At 51.1% G+C, this 24,301-nt stretch overlaps 5 protein-coding genes across 5 annotated transcripts in view; 2 read left to right on the top strand and 3 right to left on the bottom strand.

Annotated features, from left to right (window-relative positions):
• The window catches only part of CTHT_0012580 (putative wiskott-aldrich syndrome protein), a gene marked incomplete at both ends in the record, with an annotated part of 2,011 nt that extends 547 nt beyond the window's left edge, over positions 1-1,464 (bottom strand). Inside the window, 2 exons of the mRNA XM_006691712.1 lie at positions 1-1,076; positions 1,255-1,464. The exon at positions 1-1,076 is cut by the window's left edge and continues 389 nt beyond it. Coding sequence (XP_006691775.1) covers positions 1-1,076; positions 1,255-1,464 — 1,286 coding nt within the window. The remainder of the gene's footprint in view (positions 1,077-1,254) is intronic.
• A 1,190-nt stretch (positions 1,465-2,654) lies between these two features.
• Positions 2,655-2,950, bottom strand: CTHT_0012570 (uncharacterized protein; the record flags this gene model as incomplete). The annotated part of the gene is made up of 2 exons (XM_006691711.1): positions 2,655-2,819; positions 2,906-2,950. 2 exons carry the CDS (start codon positions 2,948-2,950, stop codon positions 2,655-2,657), a joined length of 210 nt encoding a protein of 69 aa, XP_006691774.1.
• A 550-nt stretch (positions 2,951-3,500) lies between these two features.
• On the top strand, positions 3,501-6,470 carry CTHT_0012560 (uncharacterized protein; the record flags this gene model as incomplete). Its single annotated transcript, XM_006691710.1, has 2 exons — positions 3,501-3,557; positions 3,654-6,470. The coding sequence occupies 2 exons, from the start codon at positions 3,501-3,503 to the stop codon at positions 6,468-6,470; spliced, it is 2,874 nt and encodes a 957-aa protein (XP_006691773.1).
• A 953-nt stretch (positions 6,471-7,423) lies between these two features.
• CTHT_0012550 (uncharacterized protein) lies at positions 7,424-10,962 on the bottom strand (the record flags this gene model as incomplete). The annotated part of the gene is made up of 4 exons (XM_006691709.1): positions 7,424-8,526; positions 8,590-8,662; positions 8,723-9,613; positions 9,685-10,962. The coding sequence occupies 4 exons, from the start codon at positions 10,960-10,962 to the stop codon at positions 7,424-7,426; spliced, it is 3,345 nt and encodes a 1,114-aa protein (XP_006691772.1).
• A 1,827-nt stretch (positions 10,963-12,789) lies between these two features.
• CTHT_0012540 (serine/threonine-protein kinase-like protein) lies at positions 12,790-16,743 on the top strand (the record flags this gene model as incomplete). The annotated part of the gene is made up of 5 exons (XM_006691708.1): positions 12,790-13,466; positions 13,523-14,242; positions 14,298-16,003; positions 16,055-16,429; positions 16,523-16,743. 5 exons carry the CDS (start codon positions 12,790-12,792, stop codon positions 16,741-16,743), a joined length of 3,699 nt encoding a protein of 1,232 aa, XP_006691771.1.
• Positions 16,744-24,301: the final 7,558 nt, after the last annotated feature.

Here is a 24,301-nt window from a genome sequence, read left to right as displayed (position 1 = left end):
GGGAACGTCGGAGGAGGGCGCGATGACGGCGGGGGAGGTGGCGGCGCAGAGGAGGCTGGGGCCTTCGGGGGAAGCGCGGGAGGAGGCGTTGGCGTATGAACGGGCTCCCGCGGCGGCGGAGGGGGAGGGGGATTCGAGCGACTCGGGGGCGGGGGAGGAACGCTCCTTGGGGGTTCTTCGAGCGGCATCTTAGGCGGCCGTGGCGGAGGAGGAGGTCCAGGAACAGGGGGCGAGGGCACAGGACGCGTGGACTCTGACCGTGCAAACCGGCCGGCATCTGGTAGAGGCGGGGGAACGGCCCATTTGTTCCTAGACGAGGGCGGAGGGGATTCTGGCTCTGCAGCAGTCTCGGCTTTTCCTGACCTCCTTGCAGGCGGGGGCGGGGGAGCCGGTCCTCTTCTCGGCGGCGGAGGAGCTGGCGGTTCGCGGGTCGCAGCTTGCGGTGGGGGAGGGGGAGGAGCTCTCATAGCCGACGTCGTGCCGTTCGTCGGGGCAGTAGGCGGCGGCGGCGCTGATGCCGGATGGGACGCTTGGGCGAGCGCCTTGGCTTGCTCTTCCTTGAGGAAGTCGATGATGAAATCTTGGTTTTCACGGATAAAGTCGTCGGTCAGACCCTTGGCCTTCAAATCCTCGCCAAAATGCTCCCTCCACAGAGGATCAAAGGCATCCAGCTTCTCGAAGCCAGACATCGACGAGGAGCGCGACTTGTGGCCGTTGATGCTTCCCGAACGGTGGTCGCGCGTGGCAGGGGGCATACGAGGCGACTCGGGGGGCGTGGAAGCCGACGAGTGGCGATGGCCTCCGAACAATCCTCCAAGAAAGCCATGATGATGCTTATGGTGTTGGGCAGAGCCGGCCGCGGGGCCGCCGAAGGGAGTCTTCTGGGTCGCCTTGCTCGCATTCTTCTCTCTGTCGTTCATCTTCTTGAGGAACTGCTTGGCCTCCTTCTCGTCGACAAACGAGAGGCCGGCCAGACACTCCTCGAGCTCAAAGGTGTGAAAGAATGTGCGATCCTGGTTGTAGGTCCAATTCTCGAAAATCTCCTGATCCCAGATGACGCCGCGGTTTCCGGGCTCCTTGAAGTCAGCTACTACTAAGGCCAAGCATGAAGTGGCAGAGCAAGAAGGGGGAGGGGAGGAAGAGAGGAAGAGAGGAAGAGAGGAAGAGAGGAAGAGAGGAAGAGAGGAAGAGAGGAAGAGAGGAAGAGAGGAAGAGAGGAGGGGAGGAAGGGGGGGGGGAGGGAGACGAACGTACCGAAATGTCAACCATCTTGAGCCAGTAGGTATTGCCGACGAGATCGTTGGCGAGCACCACGGCGCCCTGCAAACCCGTGTAGGTCCATTTGTTGCGGTTGGGATAGGCTATGTAGAGCCTAGCGACGGCGACGGCGTGGATCTTGTTGGTCTGCTTGGGCACATGGCGCTTGACGGTTTCGCGGTCCTCGTCGCTGAGGATCGACGGCATGGTGAGAGGCCGGGCACGCCGGCGATGGAGATAATGATGGAGATGGCGAGATGATGCTCGGGAGTTGAGTCTCTCTCAAAGGTCGAGGAAAAGGCGCTAGTCGATTCGACAAAGAGAAGAAAGAAGTGCTCCTACTGCTGGCGCGCGAATTGGGAGTCGAGTCGAGTCCAGGAGAGGAGAGGAGAGGAGAGGAGAAGAGAGGAGAGGATGGAATGCTAGCGAAGGGTCTAAGGCGAGGAGAGCGATGCTGATACTCTTATTGGCGAAATTCGATTTCGGTTTGCGTGCCTGCTTCTACTGCTTTTCAAGCAGGTTGAGTCCTAACTGGAATCCTGGAAAACTCGTGACCTGAAGACGGGAGAGCTGTAGCCGATCAGACGGCGTTCTTTGGCAGAACCTGGAACAGCTGGAATCGAGAATTGCACAAGACCGCACAAAGCAGCCTTTGTCTGCGCTAGGATCGAATGCGTGTAGTCTACGGCAGGGAGGGAGTTCGCCAGCGTTTAAGGTGACACCAATGCAAGCGAGGTCTTTTGCAGGAGGGCTGTGGCTCAGGGGGATGCAGAGCGCACTTCTATGAACAGTGGTAATCAGCAGGCGTGGACAGTTCGAGGTTGCAGCGAGATGCAGCGAACAAACACACTGGCGCTGACGAGTTGAGAGTATCGAACCCTTGACACAGCCACTGTGAGCCCACACAGTGGGGCAGTAATTTACGGGGTCGGCGTGTAATATTGTATCATGGGAGATGGGGTTTTTCTGTCAAATCTCGCTCTCCCTGTTCTCACCAACACCACGTTTTAATGTATCATTCAACAATGCTACGGTGTAATCAAAAACAAAGAAACAAACAAAAACAAAAAAAAAAGAAGAAGAAAGAAGCTTCCAGTCCTTTCCAAAATGTTTTACTACAGAGCTTTACGACAGCAGTCCTAGACATGGTCCTATGGTATTGCTAGTGCTCTGCCACAGTGCAGGCAGACGTTTTCCAGGATAGTTAGGGGGGTACGTACAAATGGTATGCAAATGGTACAGATCACCGCACAACCCGTACCGATGATGTGTATTTTGTATTACTGCGTAGAGTTGGGCCTGGATTGGAGCCCTCTGGCACGAGGCCATATTCGTAAACAACACCATACTACACACTCCCTCCTTGACAGGATCAGGCGAAATCTTTGAAGCCTTCTTTACTTGTCGCGGTTCAGTTCCTGAGCCCTCTTCCTACGCTCTTCCTTGGTGCCCTCCTCCTGAACATTGAACTCCTTGGGAATGGCCGGACCAGGGTTGGCAGCCTGCGCCGAGAAGAAGGCTTGGACGCTCTCCGTCGCCTGTTGGAGAGGGTTTTTCTGAGTCTACAGAGCAATAACAATGTGTTAGTGATTCAAATTGGTTTGAAAATAACACACACAGACATGCCAACTCATGGACCAACACTCACCGACTTGTCCTTCTGCTCCTGCTGATTCGTCTTGGACGAGTCCATGTTTGTTGCACTTGCTCGCTCTTGATTGCGGCGACAAGGGTGCGATAAGATGTGGACCAGTAATACACTAGGATTTTTTTTTTTTTTAGACTCGTGATGCTTGCTTCTGGTACCGTAACTTGAAAGAAAAATCAACGTTTGATGCTGAAGGAAAAGAGGAAGAAGAGGAAATAGACTGTCTTGATCCCTCTCCCCATTTATATACACTCAGACCAAAGCTGTTGTGGCCGCCCCGGTACCTGACGAACCCAACCTAGTCACCCTGGCGCAGATGAACAATGACGTCGTCATGCCTGGCCAGACCCTCAGCTCCGGGTTGTCGCGGCATTAGATGCCAGCTGTATGCCAGCTGACAAGATCTGGCACCGCGACAGCTGGCTGGTCGGCAGTGGTGGACTTTCTACCTCCCCTCCTCCTCTTACATTGCTTTCCATCCATCATCGTCGTTGCTATCCATCCAACGATAGTTGATCAGTCTTCAAACCGAGATTCATGACAATTTTTTTTGACAGAAATGTATTGCCGTGACAGTCGATGAGCAATTGACCCAATGTCGGCTGCCGGGACCTCGCAGATGCCACAGCCCGTGAAGCTCTCGCTCCCGCTTGTAAGCCTTACATTTATTTGTAGTTCCCACTCTCGATAGATTATATATATATTTCTAATGCTTTCCCCTCCCCCCCCCCACCCACCACCTTCTTAGATCTACCAGCAAAAACTCTTCGAAGAGCTCCGCAAAGAAGATGAGCTAGTCGTCCTAGCCCGCGGCCTAGGCCTCATGCGCCTGGTTACGAACCTTCTCCACTCCTACGACGCCGCCGGTAACAACCTGATCGTCATCATCGGCGCCGATGACAGAGAAAATGCCTGGATCGGCGAGGCCCTGGCCGAGCATGCCGCTGTTAGCCTGTCGCCGTTGGCCCGCGGCCTGACGGTGGTCAACACCGACTACACCAGCGTCGCTTCGCGCGAGAAGATGTATGCCGCGGGCGGCATCTTCAGCATCACCTCGCGCATTCTGGTCGTTGATATGTTGACGGGCTTGCTGAACCCTGAGACGATCACTGGGATGATTGTTCTGCACGCGGACAAGGTCATCGCCACGTCTTTGGAGGCCTTCATCCTCAGAATCTACCGGCAGAAGAACAAGGTCGGCTTTCTGAAGGCATTCTCTGACAACCCGGAGCCGTTCTCTACTGGATTTTCTCCTCTGGCAACGATGATGAGGAACTTGTTCCTCAGAAAGGCCTCGCTATGGCCTCGCTTCCATGTCCACGTCGCCCAGGCCTTGGAAGGGAAGAAGAAGGCTGAGGTAATCGAGCTGGAAGTCCCCATGACCGAAGCCATGCGCGACATCCAGAACGCTGTCCTGGAATGCGTCGAGGTCAGCATCCAGGAACTCAAGAAGTGCAATCCTGGGCTGGACATGGAGGACTGGAATGTCGACAACGCCTTGCTCGCCAACTTCGATGTCTTGATCCGCCGCCAGCTGGACCCCAACTGGCATCGCGTATCATGGAAGACTAAACAGATCGTTAGTGATCTGTCTGTTCTCAGAGGCATGCTACAGTCTGTGTTGGCTTTGGACTGCGTGTCCTTCCTGCAGCAACTTGATACCATTCACGCCGCCCACTCGCCTGCCCCGGGGTCGACGAGACAGACCCAGTCTCCCTGGCTGTTCCTGGATGCCGCTCAGACTATCTTTGAGACGGCCAGACGCCGTGTCTATTCAAGTAAGCAGAAGGCAGGCCCAAACTCAACCATCGAGTCTCTGCGGCCTGTGTTGGAAGAGCAGCCCAAATGGGCTGTACTGGCCGAGATCCTCGGGGAGATCGATCGAGACCTCTACTTCGAACCTCCCGCCCGAGACGACTCCAACGGCACTATCCTCATCATGTGTACCGATACCAACACTTGTCGACAATTAAGAGACTACCTCCAAACCATGTATGTGAAGCCCCGTACCGAAAAGAAGGTCGAAGAGATCTACGACCCCGAAACCGACAAACCCTCCGCAGCGTTCATCCTCCGGCGCAAGCTCCGCAACTATCTCAAGTGGAAGCGCGAATTCGCCCAGGTCAACGCCACTCTCTTCGCCGAGAACCAAAAAGCCCTCTCCGGCGCGGTCGACCCGCGTCTCGGACAACAGAAGAACCGTGCCCCGGCTAGCAAGCGACGCCGTGTCCGCGGCGGCAGCGCTGTCGGTTCAGCTCCCGGCCGTCTCGAGAACGGCAGCATCGCGCAGTACTTCGAGAAACCCAACGAGGTCGCCGAGCTGATGGCCAACGTCCAGCTTACAGAAGAAGAGGCTGAGGCACAACACAACCAAGACGTGATGCTCTTTGACCCCCTAGACAACATGGACGACTACTACCAACTCTACGACATGCACGATCTGGTCGTCATCCATGCCTACGAGGGCGACCAGGACGAGCACGTCCTGGAAGAGGTCAAGCCCCGCTACATCATCATGTATGAGCCCGACGCAGCCTTCATCCGCCGTGTAGAAGTCTACCGCTCGTCACATAACGACCGCAACGTACGGGTGTACTTCATGTACTATGGCGGGTCGGTCGAAGAGCAGCGGTATCTATCGAGTGTTAGACGCGAAAAGGACGCCTTCACCAAGCTCATCAAGGAGCGAGCTACCATGTCGTTGACCTTAACCACCGACCCTCATGGAGCTCCAGACGATCCGCAAGAAGCCTTCCTACGCACGATCAACACGCGCATCGCGGGCGGCGGTAAACTCACCGCGACATCCGAACCCCCCCGCATCGTAGTCGACGTCCGCGAATTCCGCTCCTCCTTACCCTCCCTGCTCCACGGCCGGGGCGTGGTCATCGTCCCATGCATGCTCACGGTCGGAGATTACATCCTATCCCGCGACATGTGCGTCGAGCGCAAGTCTGTTTCTGACCTCATCTCCTCGCTCAATAACGGCCGGCTGTACAGCCAGTGCGAGGCCATGTTCCAGCACTACAAAACGCCCTTGCTCCTAATCGAGTTCGACCAGAACAAGAGTTTCACCCTCGAGCCGTTCGCGGATTTGTCCGCTGTCACCCTCCCGTCCGCGACGGCAGCTCCGGATCTACAGAGTAAACTTGTCTTGCTCACCCTCGCCTTCCCCAAACTAAGAATAATCTGGTCCTCCTCCCCTTACGAAACAGCCGAGATCTTCGAACGCCTCAAATCCAACGAGCCCGAGCCCGACCCCATCGCCGCGGTACGCGCCGGCCTCGACGATAGCGACGATCTCACGCAGCTCGACCCCTCCACTCAGCAGTTAGAACACAGAAGCGTCTTCAATCCCGAGCCGCAGGAGATGTTGTTGGCTGTTCCTGGGGTCACGCCCAAAAATGTGGTTCATTTGATGGTCGAGGCGGAGAATATACGGGAGGTGGCGAACATGGGGATGGAGGAGCTGAGTAAAATTGTGGGGAGGGAGGCGGCGAGGCAGATTGAGGGTTTTTTTGGGAGGGACGTGCTGGATGATGAGAGGCAGGACAGGGGCAGTTGATAAGTAGGAGGAGTAATGTGAATGGCTGTGAATGGTTTAGGCAAAGGTGAAAGTTTGTTAGAGGGTGTAAATGGGGTAGACTTGGGCCATAGGATCGGACATCTGAAAGAGTTAATTCAGTCAGTCGTTGATCTCGACTTCAGTTCGAAGTCCTCGTCAAGTCGTTCAACCTCCCATGTCCATCGACTGACCTCCTCTCCTTGCAATTTCCAGCCCCAACCCATATATCCCCTCTCCCAACCCACCAGCTCCTCCTGCTTGACCATTTGTTCGAGCAGTAACATGGTACCCCACACCGTCCAGCGTCCAGTCTGACGAAGGTGAGATCCCAATGACCGGTCTAGGGGTGTTGAAGGGCTTTTGTGTGTGTGTGTGTGTGTGTGTGTGTTAATGACATTTAAGTTTTTTTTCTTACTCTTTGAAGGCTGGAGATGATCAGTCAGTCAGCTCATTGATTGGCAAGGTGCGCTGGCTGGTGTGAGCTTTGTGATTTTTGGCCCCCTTGCCCCCTTCTTTGGTTTTGATGGGAGAATTTGTCGCAATACACGCCCTCATACCAGTATATTTTGGATGTCTTTGGTCTTCTAGGGTTACTGAAGATAGGTGTTCTTTTGTTAAGGTTGATAGCTTGATCTCTGCATCTCTGCCATCATTATTATAGACACTTCAAAAGTAGTCGGTTGTAATGACAGAGCAAGATGACAAGAGACGGAAGGCTTATGCTCACCTGCTCAACAACACTCCTTAGGATTTTGGGAATGGACTCAGTTCACGGCGTTGAGCTTGGCTGACTCAGGCTTGTGACGAGAACCCGAATACCATTTGGTCTCAATACCATGATACCATTTAACTCGTACACCAGACCCCACAATCCAGCACTGCCTAACCCATCCCATGATCAGCATTAGCAAACATACCCAAACCCTCTTAAAGCCATGGGTATAGCCGCTCATCTACGACCGCCTCATCAGCCTCTTCTGAATATCCGCAAACTTCCCAAAGTTCATCAACTCAGTCCCCCTCTCATCCACATGCTCGCCACTAACGATCGTATGCACCCGCATCCGTTCATCATACCGCAACCCCGATAATAGCTTCGGCGTGATAAGTAGATACTGACTCGTATGCTCCCGACACGCGACCTCCACCATACGCTCATGCACCATCCTCTCGTTGCGCGGATCCATGCCCTGGTTGATCTCATCGACTACGCGGAACGGCGCCTGCGCCATAGACTGCAAAGCCATGAGGTAGAAGATGGTTGAGACTGCGCGCTCGCCGCCGGATTGGCGGTGCTGGTCCAGGCGTTGCAGGGTTTCCCCAGGCCGGAAGCGAACCTTGATATCAATAGCCCATTTATCAAAGTCCTCGTCCTTGTACACGCTGACCTCGCCCGCGCAAGAGATCTGCTCGAAGTTGTAGCTGAAGGCGTCGTTGATGCGACCGACCAGCTCGTCGAGACGAGGTTCCCATTCGCTCATTATGTCTTTGATCTGCTGGGTAAGCTCGGTGAGGCGCTGCTCCTGGGTGGCTAGGGTCTTGGTCATGTTCTGGATGCGCTGCTCGTAGGCCTGGTACTCTTCAAGCGCGGCCGGGTTACTGGCCTGGATGACTTCGAGCTTGGTCCTCTCGGCCTCGATGGCGTTCTCGAGCTGTTCGATCGTCACGCCCTCCGCTCTCCGGCCTAGATCCTCCTGGTTCCCCTCCGACATGACTCTTTTTACCTCTTCCAAGAGGTTAGAAGCGACCTCTTTAGCCTTTGCTGCTGCTTCCCTCGCCTCGCGGAGAGTTTCCCTTTCTTCTTCCAGCCGCTTCTTGATTTCAGCGTTCTTCGCGTCGAGGGCGGCAAATTCGGATTCTGCCTCGAGCGAGATGAGACGGGCCTCCAGCAGGTCGTGCCATGCTTGCCGCAATGCAGACAGCTTGGCGTGGTGCTTGAGAACCGCCTTGGCCCTGTTGAGGGTGGCTTGCTCGATGTCTCTCTGAATGCTCTCCTTGCGATCTCGGCAGTCTGCAAGAGCCCGTTTTACCCTCTCGAGGTTCACCTTTTCGTTCTCTTGATGACGTCGTCAGCAAAACCATCGCCTTCCGAGGGGCTGTTCAGCAGCATGTTGCATACCAATTTGCGTTGGCAACGATTGCCATTGTGTCGTTTCTTCTTGTAGCTCTCTCTTTTTCGCCTCAATCTCTTCCTAATATCCTAGTCAGTACACAACATAACATATGCCGGTGCAGAGGATCCTGGAACGTACTATCGCCTTGTCGATATCGCCGCGCTCGATGCGCAGCTGCTTCAACTTGGAGAAGGCGGCCTTTGTCTGGGTTTCGAATTCGGCGAGTTGTTGTTCCAGTTCATTGATACGCCGCTGCACCCCCGCCTTTTCTCCCTCATCCACGGGCTGATCCGTCCAATACCTACCCTTCTGTACCACCGTCACGCGCGTGGATACGGCCGATGGACCGAGGTCCGGTCTGCGGGTAGTTCTATAACATCGTCGTCCAACGACAAATTGCCCTATTCTTGGGTTTTGTCGCGCTTGTTCAGCTTGGTCGTCGGTTATATCCTTCACGGAGACTAAAGAGGCGTGAATGTTCCGATTAGCGCACAACATGGCGAGGACCGGCTCGGGTCCTTCCAGAAAGTCGAGGATATAACCATCGAATCCCATCTCGGCCAACTGCTCCCTCGGGATGGGGGGCTGGTAGGAACTCAGTGGCCTTTCGGAGGCCCGGACTGCAGCCGACACCTTGAGCTCTTTGTAGATCTGATGATTCAACCTCTTGAGATCTCGCGTGTTTTGTGTTGTAAAGCAAAAGAAATCGTCCTGCTGGAGTACCGCCTGAATCAAGTCAGAATACCGAGGGTCCTTCACCGAGCATGTGAGAAAGGGAGGACCGAAGACCTCCTGGGAGAACTCCTTTTGGTTGTCCTTCAACCACTCCCAAACTCGTGCGACATCCGAGTTCAGTCTCCACAGCTGCTTAAGAGCCTGCCCTTCTTTTGATTCCAAGGACTGGAGATCTGCTTTCGCCTTGCTCAGATCGGCATTTGCTGTTGTGTAGGAAGCTTTAAATTTCTGGTATTCGTCATTAGCCTCAGCAACCTCCTCGTCCTTCTCCCGAAGTTCGTGTCGTTTTTCTCTCTGTGATAAACATGAACAGTTAGTCAGAGGGCCAGACGTACAGTTAAACTTGGCAAACGGTGTATGCTTACAATTCTTAAGTTGAAATCCTCGGCATTAAATGGCCGAGGAGGTTGTTTATACTTCTCCTCCAGCTGGCTGATCTTCTGCCTAACTTTTCTCAGTTCTTCTTTTTTGGTGATCATTTTTTTATCTTCAGCCTCCAGCTGTCTACTGAAATTCTTGACAGCGGTATCAGCCTTTTCGACGTCTTCAAGGGCTTCATTGGCAGACTTGTCCGCTTCCTGCAGGCGATGTTGATGATGCTTGACGACTTCCTTCATCCGCAAAAAATATTTCTGCTTTTTGTTAACTGCTTCTAGGGCGGGCGCAACACTTAGTTCGAGACGTTTCAGCTTGCGCTCGGCCTCTTTCCTGATATTGTTGGCTTCTTTATACTTCCGGCGCGCGTCCCAGTATTTGACGAGGGGCATCAGCTTGCTAAGATCGTTGATCTTTTTTTGAATTTGGTCCCGTTCCCTCAACCTCTGCACGTCAGCCTCCAAGACCTGCTGACGCGCCTGCAGCTTCCGGAGCTCTGTGCGCGCACTCTCCCCTTGATCTCGAGTCTCTTTTTGAGCCTTAAACAGCTCCTTTAGCTGCTTCTGCTGGTCGATCATTTCTTCCGGAGCCGTGGCATGGAGGGTTTTCTCCAGGAGTTCAGCAGGAGTAAGGCCGGCAAACTCAGCAACTCGGTCCTGTGGCAGGAACTGGCAAAGGTTATCGACTTGGATTCTAAGCGAGTGCATGAGCTGCTGCACGTCTTTGTGAGACACCTTTCTGCCACCGATGGAGAACTGGCGGGAGTTATTTTCTGCGCGAATGCAGAGTCCAACCACGTAATTCTCGGGATCTTCTGGTTTTCGTTGCAACTCGATCTCGATTTCTGCTTCTTCGTGGCCGTGTTTGACAAACTCGCTGAAAGTAGTGGCTCTACCCAGAACACTCGGAGGAAAGCCCAATCCTAGGCAGATAGCACACACGAGGGAGCTCTTGCCGGTGCCGTTGGGGCCGATGATCATATTGAGGTTTGGGCCGAGATAAAATTCGGCTTCTTCATAAGTCACAAAGTTTTTCATCTTGACCCGGACGATGGCTCCGGGCTGGAATTCGGAGTTTGTACTGCGACCGCGGGACTGGTTTGCAGCTGCCCTCCGGCGCAAAGGCTGAGGCTGGGCAGAGGGGGGAGCGTCGTCATCCTCACCGAAGCCGTACGAACTGTCGCCGCCTCTGGGTCGTAGAAAATTGAAGGGATCCTCGTTGCTAGCAGGCTCCTGCGGAGCTGCGACCTGAAATGCAGTCCTTGGCATGTCGTCCCAGATGTTGACACGGTCGGGCGGCTCCGGTCAAGTTTCGCTTTGTGGACGCCTCGAGGAAGCGAATGCCGGGAACAAGATCGCTGTGCCTATGTAGGAATACCGTGCATCCTCTGAAAGGGTGAAAGGGTATCAGCATCAACTTTAGGGGTACAACTATCCAACCGGTTGCTGGCTTGAATGGCAAAGTTACACGGTGGGTGGAAAACGCGACGCGTCTTTAATTGATGGATCTTCAAAGGCCGTTCTTGAGCTGGGATCCTTTGATTAATAAGAAGGGAGCTACCCCGCCCACAGCTTGATGCTTGGGAAAGGATGTATACAGATATCCCCTGGGAAATACTCAATACATGGAATTTCAAGAAGTTCAATTTCCTATGAAATATCTTGTTTCATGTTTTGTAACCTCGAAATTTATTATAAATTGTGTGTAGAGCTCCTTTCTCGCATGTACTTCACTAATATTTTGTCCGCAGACGATCTCTTGGCATACTGTGGGGGCATCGCCCCTGGTCTTCGGTTCCGCGAACGTGGGTCAGTTGTCACTTGGTGCCCCACCTGATTTCCAACTTCAATCGTCCTTTAACTTGACCAGCACTGCAACTGCTCAGGACCCGTCCGTGAAAGATGACTGCTCTAGCATATAGTAGTAACGGTATATTTCTGTAGGGTATCCCTTTTAGATCATTTTATTATTTGCTAAATCGTCATCTCTGGAATTGAGGGCCATCTTCAAAGAATTTTGGCACTTGGTGAAACGTCTCGAGACTCTCTCGATAGCATACGCCATTCCAACCACCACATCATGACGAATCGAGACCAAAGTAATTAGAATGCGTTTACACTGCTCTGACAGAAGTAGCAACAAAGTGTTTTTGAGATGAACAGATGGTGATCAAGTTGAAGGCTTTAACGGGCCCCTAACGTCCTTCATTTGTATCCTACCTGCCGACCGACTCAAGAGGGATGTGTGTAGGTTGGCCTATCCGGTCAGCCTCCTACTTGACAAGACAACCGTTTTGTAGAATGTTAATTCAAACATTGATCATAAAAGAAAGCAAAGTGTGCGGATATGAAGGGTGCCCTACTGGTCAGGCTCTCAACGCCAAACCGCTACATTTGATAATGGGTGAGTTGGATACCTGAGCAGCTGCACCACCAAGCTGATACAACATTCCTTTCCTACAACTCTACTGCATTCTCGCTTTTTTTCTCACTCACAACGCTTTCATCCTGATCACCAGACCTGCCCTCTCCTTGGACTGAGACGCTGTGTTCCTACACGCGGCCCAATTTCCAGCTTCCACCTTCTCTCTTATTCCTCCTTCCTTCATTCCTTCAACTCGACCACCACTACGCGTAAAAGGCCCCACCTCTGGCACCTCGGGCGACGCGGGAAAAAAACAAAAAAAAAAAAACTTCGTTTCCCTCTCTTCTTGAGCCCTTGGTTTTCTCCAAACAACCGGATTTCCTCGCTTTTGTAGGCTTCGGCCAGCGCGTTGCTGACTTTTGTGTTTCTTTTCAATCTTCTCTCGCACCTTGATTCCGCCACTCCTTTTTCACTTACCATCACCACAACAACCTTGGCGCATTCATCCCAAGCTGTACATTCTACATTTTACCCGATTTTCCACAGTCTCGAGCCCTCGATTCTGCACTTTGTGGCGCTTCGCGACTTTCTGTGTACTCATCGCGCTCATCATCTACTCCGGCCTGCACGGCACTGTCCCTCCTTTCGTGTTCAATCACTTTTGCTGACATTTTCTCTTCGAGTCTTCCAATCCTAATATGCACTAATTCTCGCTCGTCGACTCGGTCACGATGGATTTGCACAGCAGCTCTGGCCGGTCCATCTCTCGGAAGCCTCTGAGCGATGCGACGCAGCGCGTCAATTATGCTACTGTCGCAAATGTCGGCCGTCATCAAACCGATGTCGACGAGAATTTCGCCTCTTTAAAGTCGAAGCACATCTCTGGAGGTCGCACCAACCCCGTTGTCTCCTCCATTTATAACCCTTCGGAGCAGCGTATCCCTCAGCGCGTTCAGGCGTCGACCCACACGACGACAATGGGCACATCTGCCTACCCCAAGCTCGCCGTCGTAACGCGCGATCCGCGTGACGAGGCAAGGCGCGTCTCTCAGTTCTCCAATGTCTCCTCGAATGCATCCACTACTCGACAACTCAAGACCCATATCGGCCCGTGGCAATTGGGGAAGACTCTTGGAAAAGGCTCTTCAGCACGTGTTCGCCTGGCTCGTCACCGAGTTACTCAGCAACTGGTCGCCATCAAGATCGTCGCCAAGAGTACAGCGGCCATTACTCAAGCAGGCAGTTTGGCCAACTTGGATCGCATCGACTACCGCAATCCCAAGACCCGTGAAGATGGCGGCCTGCGTCGCATGCCACTCGCCATTGAGCGTGAAATTGCCATTCTGAAGTTGATTCGGCACCCTAATATCATCGAATTGCTCGACATTTGGGAGAACCGCTCCGAAATGTAGGTTTCATTGCTACAATCCCGGTATGCATGACTCCACGCTGACCTGCCTTTAGCTATCTTGTCACCGAATATGTTGAGAAAGGCGACTTGTTTGAGTTCATCAACTGGACCGGCCCCTTGTGTGAAGAGGAGGCCATTTTCTACTTCCGCCAGATCATGACTGCTCTCGACTACTGCCATTCATTCAATATCTGCCATCGCGATCTGAAGCCGGAGAACATCCTCTTGAAATCGAATGGCCAAATCAAGATTGCCGACTTTGGCATGGCTGCTCTGCAGCAGGGTCCCAACCACCAGCTTCGCACGGCCTGCGGAAGCCCTCATTATGCAGCTCCTGAGTTGCTTCGTCACCAGTACTACAAGGGTTCTGCTGTTGACATTTGGAGCATGGGCGTCATTCTCTATGCTATGCTGGCTGGTCGCCTTCCATTCGACGAAAACGACATGGCAACCATGCTCGCCAAAGCGAAGCGTGCCGAGTACAGGATGCCTCCTCACCTGTCCGCCGAGGCAAAGGATCTCATCGGTAGGATTCTTGTCAGCCAGCCCGCTCATCGTATCACCATGAAGCAGATGTGGCGGCACTCGCTGATCAAAAAGTACGACTATCTCGAAGAGTATATGAAGTGGGATAATCAGCCGCACTATGGTATCCGGAACATGGCTGCCGCTCCGATCCCTGAGGAGGTCGACATCCAGATCCTGCGCCAACTCCGCGCTCTGTGGCACAACTATACTGAGGAAGAGCTTATTGAGAAGCTTCGGCAAGATAAGTAGGTCTCGAAGATCCATTGATCTTCTTGAACACGTTTCAGCTAACCGCAACAGGCCTAATGACTACAAAATGTTCTACTGGTTGCTTTACAATCACCGTGAGGCTCAGTTGGAGAATTACAACAACAATGTGCCCATCTCCAAGAGCGACTACCACCATCTAAAGCCTCCGGGCTGGGTCAAGCGTGTTACTACTTGCCAGTTCACTGAGCCTGGTCGCAAGGGTTACCCCCGGACTGTTTCCAAGTTTACAGTCATCTCCACCGTCCCTGATGTCGATGAGACTGGCACTGTTAAGAGTTACGACCCGTTCAATGCTTCAAGAATCATCCACCCGGCACAGGCAAGTCATGCGAAGATCATCATCCACCGCAACAACCAAGAGTCCGGCTTCAACCCTTCTCCCACTGTTGTTTCGCACTCCTATCGCTCTTACAAGTCCGTCAATGGCTCCTTCAAACTGCACTCGACCGCGAGCTCTCGTCGGACGAGCTCTGCTGACCGTTTGCGTTCGCCTTACTCTACCATGGCTTCTATTCGCAGCCAGCAGAGCAGTGTCCGCGTCCGTGTCGCCAACCGTTCGAAGCGTGGTGTCGACTTTTCTAACATCCGGAACAAAGGCCAGCGTCACCGTAAGAACCGTCATAATGCCCTTTCTGCTCCGGCTAGTAACAAAGAGAACCGGGATACGACCGAGCGCAAGCCCGATGTCACCTCGACTTCACAGAAGCAGGCGTCAAACCGTGTAAACATTGCCAATTCCATGGTAGACGTGCCAGAATCGGCCACATCTGTCTTTGCCTGGACTGAGGAACTTGAAGAGCTTCAGCAGTGCCTTGTCAAGACGTGCGATGAGGCCTTTGGCAATTCTCTCCTCTCGGAAACGACCACCATTGGAGTTGACACTCGCGAGACTAGCCCGTTCACCCTGTCCTTCGGTTTGCTGGAACCCACGGGATGTGCCAATTATTTTACCCCACGCGCTCAGGACGCTCGCCCGCTCCCTCCTGTTCCGGCCAACAAGGCCTCTACCTACTCCGGCTATAATTCGAGATTGCAGCAATCCCCGGAGCGTCGTGTAGTCTCTGAGCCTGCATACTGCGACTCCCACAACAACAACAACAACAGCAGCAGCAACGTCCGCAATCTTTCATGTGTTCACGAAGACCAGAAAGATAAGAACGACTGGATCAAGCAGCTTAAAGCCGGTCGAGATCTGGTCCCGGAGCCTCTACGAACTCCTTCTTCACGTGTCAACAAGAGTTACGATTTCCTCTCCAAGGCTGAGAACACCATTCGCGTCGTGGACTCGCCCTCGGCTCGCGGCTTTGATTTCACTGTTGAAGTTCCAAAGCCCCTCAATATTCGCAAAGTGTCGCCGGCTTCCACGGCCGCGAAGTCACCGATCGCCCAGTCACATGAAGGTGCTCAGCGGCGTGTGTCCTACAACGCTCAGGATAAGCACCCTTCTGTGTCCAGCCATCCGACTGAGAGTAATGCCAAGAAGAGGGTTTCCTCCTGGTTCAAGCGTACTTCGAAGCATGAAGAGTCCAACGATTCCGGCTATGGCGCAGCCACTGAGAGCAGCACTCGGTCTAAGGACGCTTTGGCCGACTTGGATGCTCCTCGATTCGACCGCCAAGGCTCTCACTCGTCCGATTCTGGCTCAGACCTCCGTGCCCCGAAGAAGAAGTTCAACCTTGCCTTTTGGAAGTGGTCAAAGAACACTCAGGCCGCCCCGAGGATGGCTATCATTGACGGTAAAGTTGAAAGCCGGGTCAAAAACATGTTGATTATAGCTAACTTTCTAGATTATGTTGACGACTCCGAGTGGGAAGATGAAGAGGAGGTCGAGGAGCCCAAGTACATCCCTCCTCTTCCCAGAGCCGCGACCACGAGGCCCGGAAAAGGCAAAGGCAAGAAGAAGCAGGACGACGAGCCCCAGTTTACCAGCCTGTGGTCCGACAGCGAGCTTGGTTATCGCAAGATCGAGGTCCAGCAGAACTGGCTCGCCCGCCTATTCCGCGTCAAGCCTGCCATGCGCTACATGTGCTTCACGCTCTCCAAGCGTAGGGCTCGTCAGGAGCTGGTGCTGTTGCTGCGCGAGTGGCGCAAGTATGGTATGAAGAGCGTCGATGTGGATAAGGAACGGAACATCATTTGGGCTCATGTGGGGCCGAGAAACTGTAAGCCATCTTTTTTGTTTTTTTCTTTTCTCTCTTTCCTTTTTTTCCCTTCTCGCATACCTTCGTTCAAGGCTAACAGTCCCCGTCCCTTAGATCTTAACATCAAGGAGGTTACTTTCGCCATCGAGATCATGACGGTGATCGAGCATGGCACACGTAGCTTCCTCAGCATTGCTCGCATCACGCAGGAAAAGGGCGCTGCTAGCAGCTTCTACAAGGTCGTTGAGGCCATCTACGACTCTTTCAGCTCTCGTGGTCTTCTTGTTGTCGACAAGCGCAAGATCAATATGATGATCAAGACGCTCAACTCGTGAGCGTGGTGCATTGTGACACTTTTGGCCAGCAACTGCTCTCTAAGTTATGAGGCAGTTTTGGGCTTAAACAAGCCTTGAGCTCAGCTAAAAAATGCTCTTACAGATGCAATCATTGCAAATTTTTTTTCGGAAGGTGGTAGGGTGTTTGGTTACTACTGTTCAGTTTTCTTGCTTGGTGCACTTTCTTTCAACTTCATTATGGACTTTACTAATAATCAGCTTCGTTATTTCCGGGGACGTGGCTTCATTCATGCGGCTTGATAATACTCATACAACCTCTTGGAATGTCTTGACAGGCTCTCACGCTTGACTGGCATTTGACAGAGGGATTGGTGATGAAGGCTTGGTATGATATGTTTTTGCCGCTGCGGAAAAAGAAAGCACCGGTGTAAGCCAGAAGACAGGATTGATCCACACTATAAACTTTGATGATGAGGATGAATGAATGTTGGATTATTGTGTAATGGCGTTCTTGGCACGGAAGAGGGGTGTGTTTTCTTTCTCTCTCGCGCGTGCGCGGAGAGCAAGGTCGTTCATGGAGGAGAAGGATAACTTCTCTCTCATTGCTCATTTTCTTCTGAGATTGCATGTACCTTTTCTTTGCTTTGGGCATTTGCTTTTGCAATACCCACATTACATCAGATGGACTGGATGGCATTCTCCCCTCCTTGTCCCCAATGTATGACTTAATGATAGATAAATGAACAAAAGTCACTTTCGAAACCATGTCTTAGAAAGAGGCAGTTTCCTGAAACTATAGACGTAGTCTCCTCTGTAGGCTATTTCATTTAATAATACCTTGTAGAAGTCCTCTTCTCGCCTTCCTTTCATAACAAAACTGTCACATGGACACGGCAGTCCAAGGAGAAAAAATATCCTTGACAGTCGACATATAGAACACCAGCGACACAAGAGCTTAGAAGGCAAAGGCATATCTGATTGGTAGAGCCCGGAAAATATGACGGGGTGGCAAGAATGAGTTAGATAGCCTTGCCACGCTGAGGAGAACCCCTGAAGATTGCAGGAGACCGCGAGGTACTCACAAGGGAAAAGGGATTTTACAATGGGAGCTACTTTGACACGATGAAGGATTTCTCCTGAGTTTTCCTCTCCCCAACACAAGGACACTGAGAACCAAGAAAGATTATTATACGTAGCAATTGACTTCGCTGTGCACCCCACATCGTCAGTAGCCATCATCTAACCCATTTGACCCATTGTCGATCCCTCTCTGCACCAGGCCAAAGTCACCCGTTATATGAAATTGAGATCGCAATATTACGGAAACTCATCGGCACAGTTTTTTTTGTTGCTATTTTCAATATATATGTATATATATTGTAGAGAGAGAGGGGGGGGGGGGAATTTGTATTCTACTCTCAAGGAGATTATGGCTAGAACTTTGGTAGAAGCATGGTCATAGGAAAGAGGAACAGACTTGGTATATTCCGGGTGCCCGGATGGGCATACGGACCGAAAGCCAGATGAATATACTGGGCAAAAACAATTCAAGATCTGCCAAACTCAAGATCCAAATCAAAAGTCAAAAAGTCATAAAAGCTTTGAGAGCACTGGAAGGGCCTGTGAAATCTACGGTGGGCAATCAACAGGGCAGAGGACAGATGTGCATCCTTTTTGCCCAACCCAGCCCCCCAAGCACACAACGGGAAGTTTTTAGTCGCTATGCTGCTACGGGAGCTGAATATATTACAGCTCGATTATTTTCTACAGCTGTTTGGTCGACAAGATAAGACGTGAGAGTAGCATAGTGCCGTTACCATCGTGCCAATACAACATTCTAGTCTACCAATCTTCAGCAGTGACTGCAAACAGTAGTAATACATGACCGCAAGCCACCATAGCTTTCGAAGCCAAAGCAAAGTCTGAAGCTCCCTTCCTCCCGATATCCTGCGATATACAGTCAGCAGGAGGATGACAAAATGAAGAGAGCTCTGTCGCCACCACTGGGTATGCAAAGAGATAATATCAACCTTGTTTGCAATGTCGCGGCTTACAGCACATCATCCCATCTAACTTTCTTTACAACTTCAATGACCAGGAAAAGCTACAACGACGGCAACTTTGGGATAATGAACTCGACGCTCAACGCTACGACATCAGTCAACGGAACTGGTTTCTTCAACCATGGAGACTTCGACTTGGTCTGCAAACCTGCGACATGCTGGATAATCTTGACATTCTTGTTGCTTAATTATGCAACCCACTGTTTTATGGTCAGGGCACTGCCGGGGAAACCGGCAAGCAGCCGACTCGTTGTTGCCTTGATATCATTCCTTTTTCCACCACCGAAATGTCTCGGGCGATCGACGGTATTATTGGGCACTCCCGCGTTGCTCAAAATTGCAAAGAGGAACTGTAACGAGCAGCTCGGTTTGGAACTCTTGTGACAATTACCATGAAGACCGAAGGTTGGAAATACGGTCCAAATGATGTATATGGATCTCCCGGACGCCGAAACCGATGCTCCCGAGGATGGTGTTCCTACGTCGCCATATCTGTCTCATTTCCCTCGATGGTTTACCGATGGCACTAAACGGTCGTCCCAGACAAAACACCGCTTTAGTGGACACAGTGTTCATGGCTCGTATATGCTTCCAGCTCACTACAGCTTGGTTTCGATTCCCGGTGACTGCACAGTCATTCCGGATAGATGTAATATACAGTGTGTTCGTTTGCTTACCTGACATGGCCGTACTAGAGAGCCTCTCCTAATCGATGCTCAGTCCTTCGATCTTGCCACGGTACATAATCCGCCGAAGGCGCTTCTCGGAATCGCTCAGAAACTTACGGTTGGTTATACTTTATGCACAGCACGGGTAACCTGCGGCAGCGGTTTGGCTATGCTGCTTTTACACTTACAGCCACTATCTACTTGATTATGACACTTTTCAATTGCTTGACCGACATACTTACTTACGCCTAGCTATCCAAATTGTTATCTTGTCCGGTCAGAAGAGATGAATGGGGCGGAAAGCCGAGATGGGTGTTACTTTGATGCAGTTATTGAATCTCTCATTCCAAAAGAGACAACGGCTGAAGATCTCGGGAACTCACAAGCCAACTGGAGATCTTGGATTGTTGTGTCATACCACGATGCAGAGATAAGTTGGCTGCTGGAGCGCATTATGTCCCAAGAAGCTGGTCCAACTGCAATGGCCAATTGTACTTATCGATGTAGCAGGATCAAATGTCAAGGCAGCAGAGTTCCTAGAACAGCTTAAGTACCCCTTCCAAATCAGCAACCTGATCAGAGTTCCACAGTGCTATCAGTATCAACGGGCACACACAATTTTGCATACTTTGGATTCAAACTCAGACCACATGAGCCCCTACATGAGAACTTTTTTTTCATGGGTTATCATCGTATCTATTTGCTTGGTAGTGATAGATATTTGATGAAGTTCGATGCTGGAGAGAGTACAAGAGCTCAGAGGACATGGGTTATGTTATGGCTTGTTCTCGGATCAGTTGCTGGACATTTTATAGAGCTAGTTGCCGTTAAAGGTTGCATAATTATAGCCAGGGTGCATTTGGAGGCCGTGAAAAGGGAACTCAGGAGCACTCTTTGTTACGGCTCCTCTTTCACTTGGTAACAGGATGTGCAGAGTCCTCAACACGTTGTTGACCAATTTATCAAGAACAATCACTTGCTACAGCTCCTTATTCAGGTGGTGAGACATGTTAGGGCTTTCTTGGATAGCACACGAGTCGCGTTGCGCAATCAAAACCCTGTGGAGCAAGTGGGTAGAACCTCTCAAGAATGTGACCAACCAACGACGGTGTCTCCTTCAAGTGTTTATTGTTATCCCATGCGGGGAAATTGTGTGAAATGCTGCTGGATTCGCATCTGCGATAGGAACAATGGTAGTTGTGGCACAGATGATGCTCAAGTTTGGAAGTAACACACATGCTGGCTAGCTTGCCTTAAGAAACATACCTGTCTGGGGAAGGGAAGGGCAAAGAGTGACAGTAGAGTGAATGAGAAAGAGAGAGAGGAGGGGGGGTGTAAGAAAGTGATAGTGAGAAGGAGAGTGAGTGAAAAGAGAGAAAGAGATGTCTAAGAAAAGGTCTGATATCATATGCAACTATCAGGAGCGTTACTTCGGTTTTGGGCATTCCAGGCCTTTAGGCTACTCGAGTCCTCCCTCTTCTCTTCGAACAAAGAATTGACCAAGAAACCGAAGGTTAAGATCCTGAGAAACTGCACAGATTGCGATTTTTCCTTGAACAATTACAAAATTTGGATTAACAGGGACAACTATAAGATTGAGTTTGTCAGTGTTGCAAATAAGTAGCTAGCATGTGTTAGTGCTGTTTTTGTTCATGTCACGTTCAGGGGAAAGTAATCAACAACTGATTATCACAGGAAGCAAGTATATACAAGGTGCTCACTTGAGGTCCACAATCAAGCATAACCTGATGGCTAAGCAGAAATGATCTCTTTGAGGTGAAGTTTGGTGCTAATTCGTTCATCAGTGGCAAATGAAGAGAGAACTCTTCTTTGACCATGTCGAGGAGGGGGAACTAGCCAGTATATTTCCGGGCAATAGCATCAAGCATTAAATGGGGAAATCACAACTCTTCTAAGTGCCTATGGTTCATACAACCTTCAGTTTCCACATTTGTGTGAATATCAAAAATCAAGATACAAAAGAGACTTGTCAGAGGTGGGTTTACACACTATCTACTCTGCATAGACAAAGTTGTTGATTCTACTCATCATGTGCTCGCCATGTTGGAAGATCCAGACGGCGGGCAAGTCGAGAGGAGAAGCTAACAATGTAGATAGGATATTGACACAGCTGCTTTAGGTTGATACTTATGTAAAATCATAAAGCCAATCCGCCTATTATTTTTGCAACTTGACGTCAACTCATCTTTCAGCGTCCCACACAAACTGGCTTGGGTTTCCTACAGACCCAGCAGCGGTAAAAGACAAGCAAAAAAAAAAATGAAAACATCCAATGCCACAACTCTCGTCAATGGCAGAGTATACTTCAATTATGGGAGATCCTGACCTTTGTTTGCAAACCAGCCAATATTTGGACCGTCTTGACCTTCTTCCTCCTCAATCACGTTGCTTATTGTATGACGATCAAGACCTTGCCAGGAGAGCCGACCTACAGCCAGATCTTAGGTCAATACTTGCGTTTTCTTTCCCTATCACCGGTTTATCTCGAGCATCAAATGGCATTGTCCGACACTTTCGATTCGCTCGGGATTGCAAAGACGAGTTACAAAGAGCAGCCCGTGCCGGAGCACTTCTCACAGTTACTCGGGATGAGCAATGGAGACCGGAAAATGGGGATACTATTCTAACACCTTATCAAGACACTCCAAACAAAGTTTGGTACGAATCTAAAAACGACTGGCATGACTCTATGCGTTCTGGCTATAAGGTTATCATCCCAAGCTGGCTACTTGAAAGCCTTCAGGGGGCTCTATCTCCATCAACCTGGATGGTCAGTCGGGTTGTTCATGATTGTTACCGGCTTTCGGTTGGTTATACACTCACTCTAGACCCAAGCGATGCTTGGGTTATCAACGATGGCTATATTCCGCAGCCGCAATCCTTAACGACTTCCTCGAATGCTAGCGACTGGTCTCTTGCATGCCGACCACTGAGTCTTCAGCGATATATAATCTACCAAAGGCAATTATCGGGATGGTACAAGTTGTTGCGCCTGCATATACCTTATACCAAATGCGAGAGGACCAGATAATTCAGGTCGGCTATGCTGCCTTTGCACTTACGGTCACTCCCTACATGCTCATATCGCTGTTCAACTGCTTAGCTGATGTACTTGCGCCAACATATCCAAACTGCTACTTGGTACGATCAATGGAGATGAATGAGACGGAGTGTCGAAGAAACTGTTTCATTGGCAGCGTCATTGGCTCACTGGTCCCTAAAGAGTTGTCAACTAAGGCTAAGAATTATGTGGTTCGAAAGATGGACTGGCGTCAGTGGAGAGTAATCTCTTGTCAACCGAAGACTTGTGCTGGTTACTGAAGTACGAGCCTATTGAGGAAAACGACTACTGTGAGTTCTGGAAACGTCCTAAGATCGAGATTTATGTCGACCCCACAGACTGCAATAGTATCTATTCGACAACACAGAGAGTCATAATCCAGGCAAATATTATGCATCAGCGATCACACATGCGAACTAGGGACTCTACTCCCTTGGAGTGTCCCCGGAGGATCTTTCGTCGCACCTCTGTTTCTCCCTTGATTATCGTCATCGCTATCTGTGTGGCAATCATTGGGATCTTTACAAGGTTTTGATCCTAAGGAGAACACAATAACAACACGGAGGGCATGAATAATGTCATGGTTCGTTCTAGGGTCTGTGTCAGGCCCGTGTCTCGAGCAAATTTTGGTTAGAGCATGGACGATGGTGATGTTGGGTACAGTAACCGAGCTGAAGCGGAAACTTATCCAACTGCGTGAAACGGCACCAGTGATGATTGACGATCGGGATGCAGAAGCCTCTCGACACATCGACACATAATGACGGAATCCGCTGAGAAAACTGGCTTGTGGTGGCTGGTAGTTAAGGTGACAAGGGAGCGAGGGTTAGCCAAGGCACTCAGCACCATTTTAATGTGCTAGATGGCACTCATAGTGGTGAGATTTAAAATATTTCCTTTTTATATAAACGTTGGAATGCTGCTGTGTTTTGCTGTTTCCTTTGCATCGGCGATTGGAAGAATGGTGCGTGTGGCAGAGATGATACTGCAGTTTGGTGATTGCACGCATGTTGGCTAGGGACCGGGGGGGAGGGGGCAGGACTTAAGACATTTCAATAGATTTTGGCATCTATTATTGGGCACTAAACCATCAATGACAAGTAGGCAGACCCTTGTACAGTGTGACGGTGAGCATACCCATGTCAATGTTTACTACCCCTTCTCCATGAGTGGTGAGATGTTGGATAAGTGTTGCCACGAGAAACAAGCGAAGAAATGAAGAGCTCACTATTTTGAGATCCGCAGCTAAGATCAAGCAGAGGGGGCTCTGTGGGGGTGGGGTTTTTCCGATGAGAGCTGCCGGGCTTCCGAGCTTCCGATCGGGATGTTCCGGGCCGGAGCAGCGGATGGATGTGCGGCATCAGCGGCAGCCAATTGTTGGGAAAGACGGGAGTAGGCTGCGAGGGGTCGAAGGGGCCGCAACGGAAAAAGCGAGGCCGAGAGTTCGAGTTCATATTTTGCGCAACGCCGCAACGGAAGCTGTGTTTGCGCACTTTCCAGTGCCAATATCCCATCCTGCGATCCTTCTATCCAGCGACCTGGACACCTTCCACGGCAGTTGGACTGCTGACAGTCGATCGTCTCCCCTCCTGCCTTTAGCTACTTCCCTGCTTTTTTTGCATCGTCTGCAGGGACCCGGTCAAGCCAGTGACGTGACGAACGTTCCAACCAGCCACCCACCTGCCACACTCGGGGTGTAAGCCTAAGGCTTAAGGCACTACTGCCACTCCTGCCACCACACCACACGCCTGCCCGTACCCTTCTTGGTCAGGCGACTCTCAGCC

Source organism: Thermochaetoides thermophila (genome assembly GCF_000221225.1).
Source record: "Thermochaetoides thermophila DSM 1495 unplaced genomic scaffold scf7180000011814, whole genome shotgun sequence".
NCBI classification, from domain to species: Eukaryota; Fungi; Ascomycota; class Sordariomycetes; order Sordariales; family Chaetomiaceae; genus Thermochaetoides; species Thermochaetoides thermophila.
The sequence above is the reverse complement of the archived record's forward strand: the minus strand, read 5'-3'. Positions and strand labels throughout refer to the sequence as shown.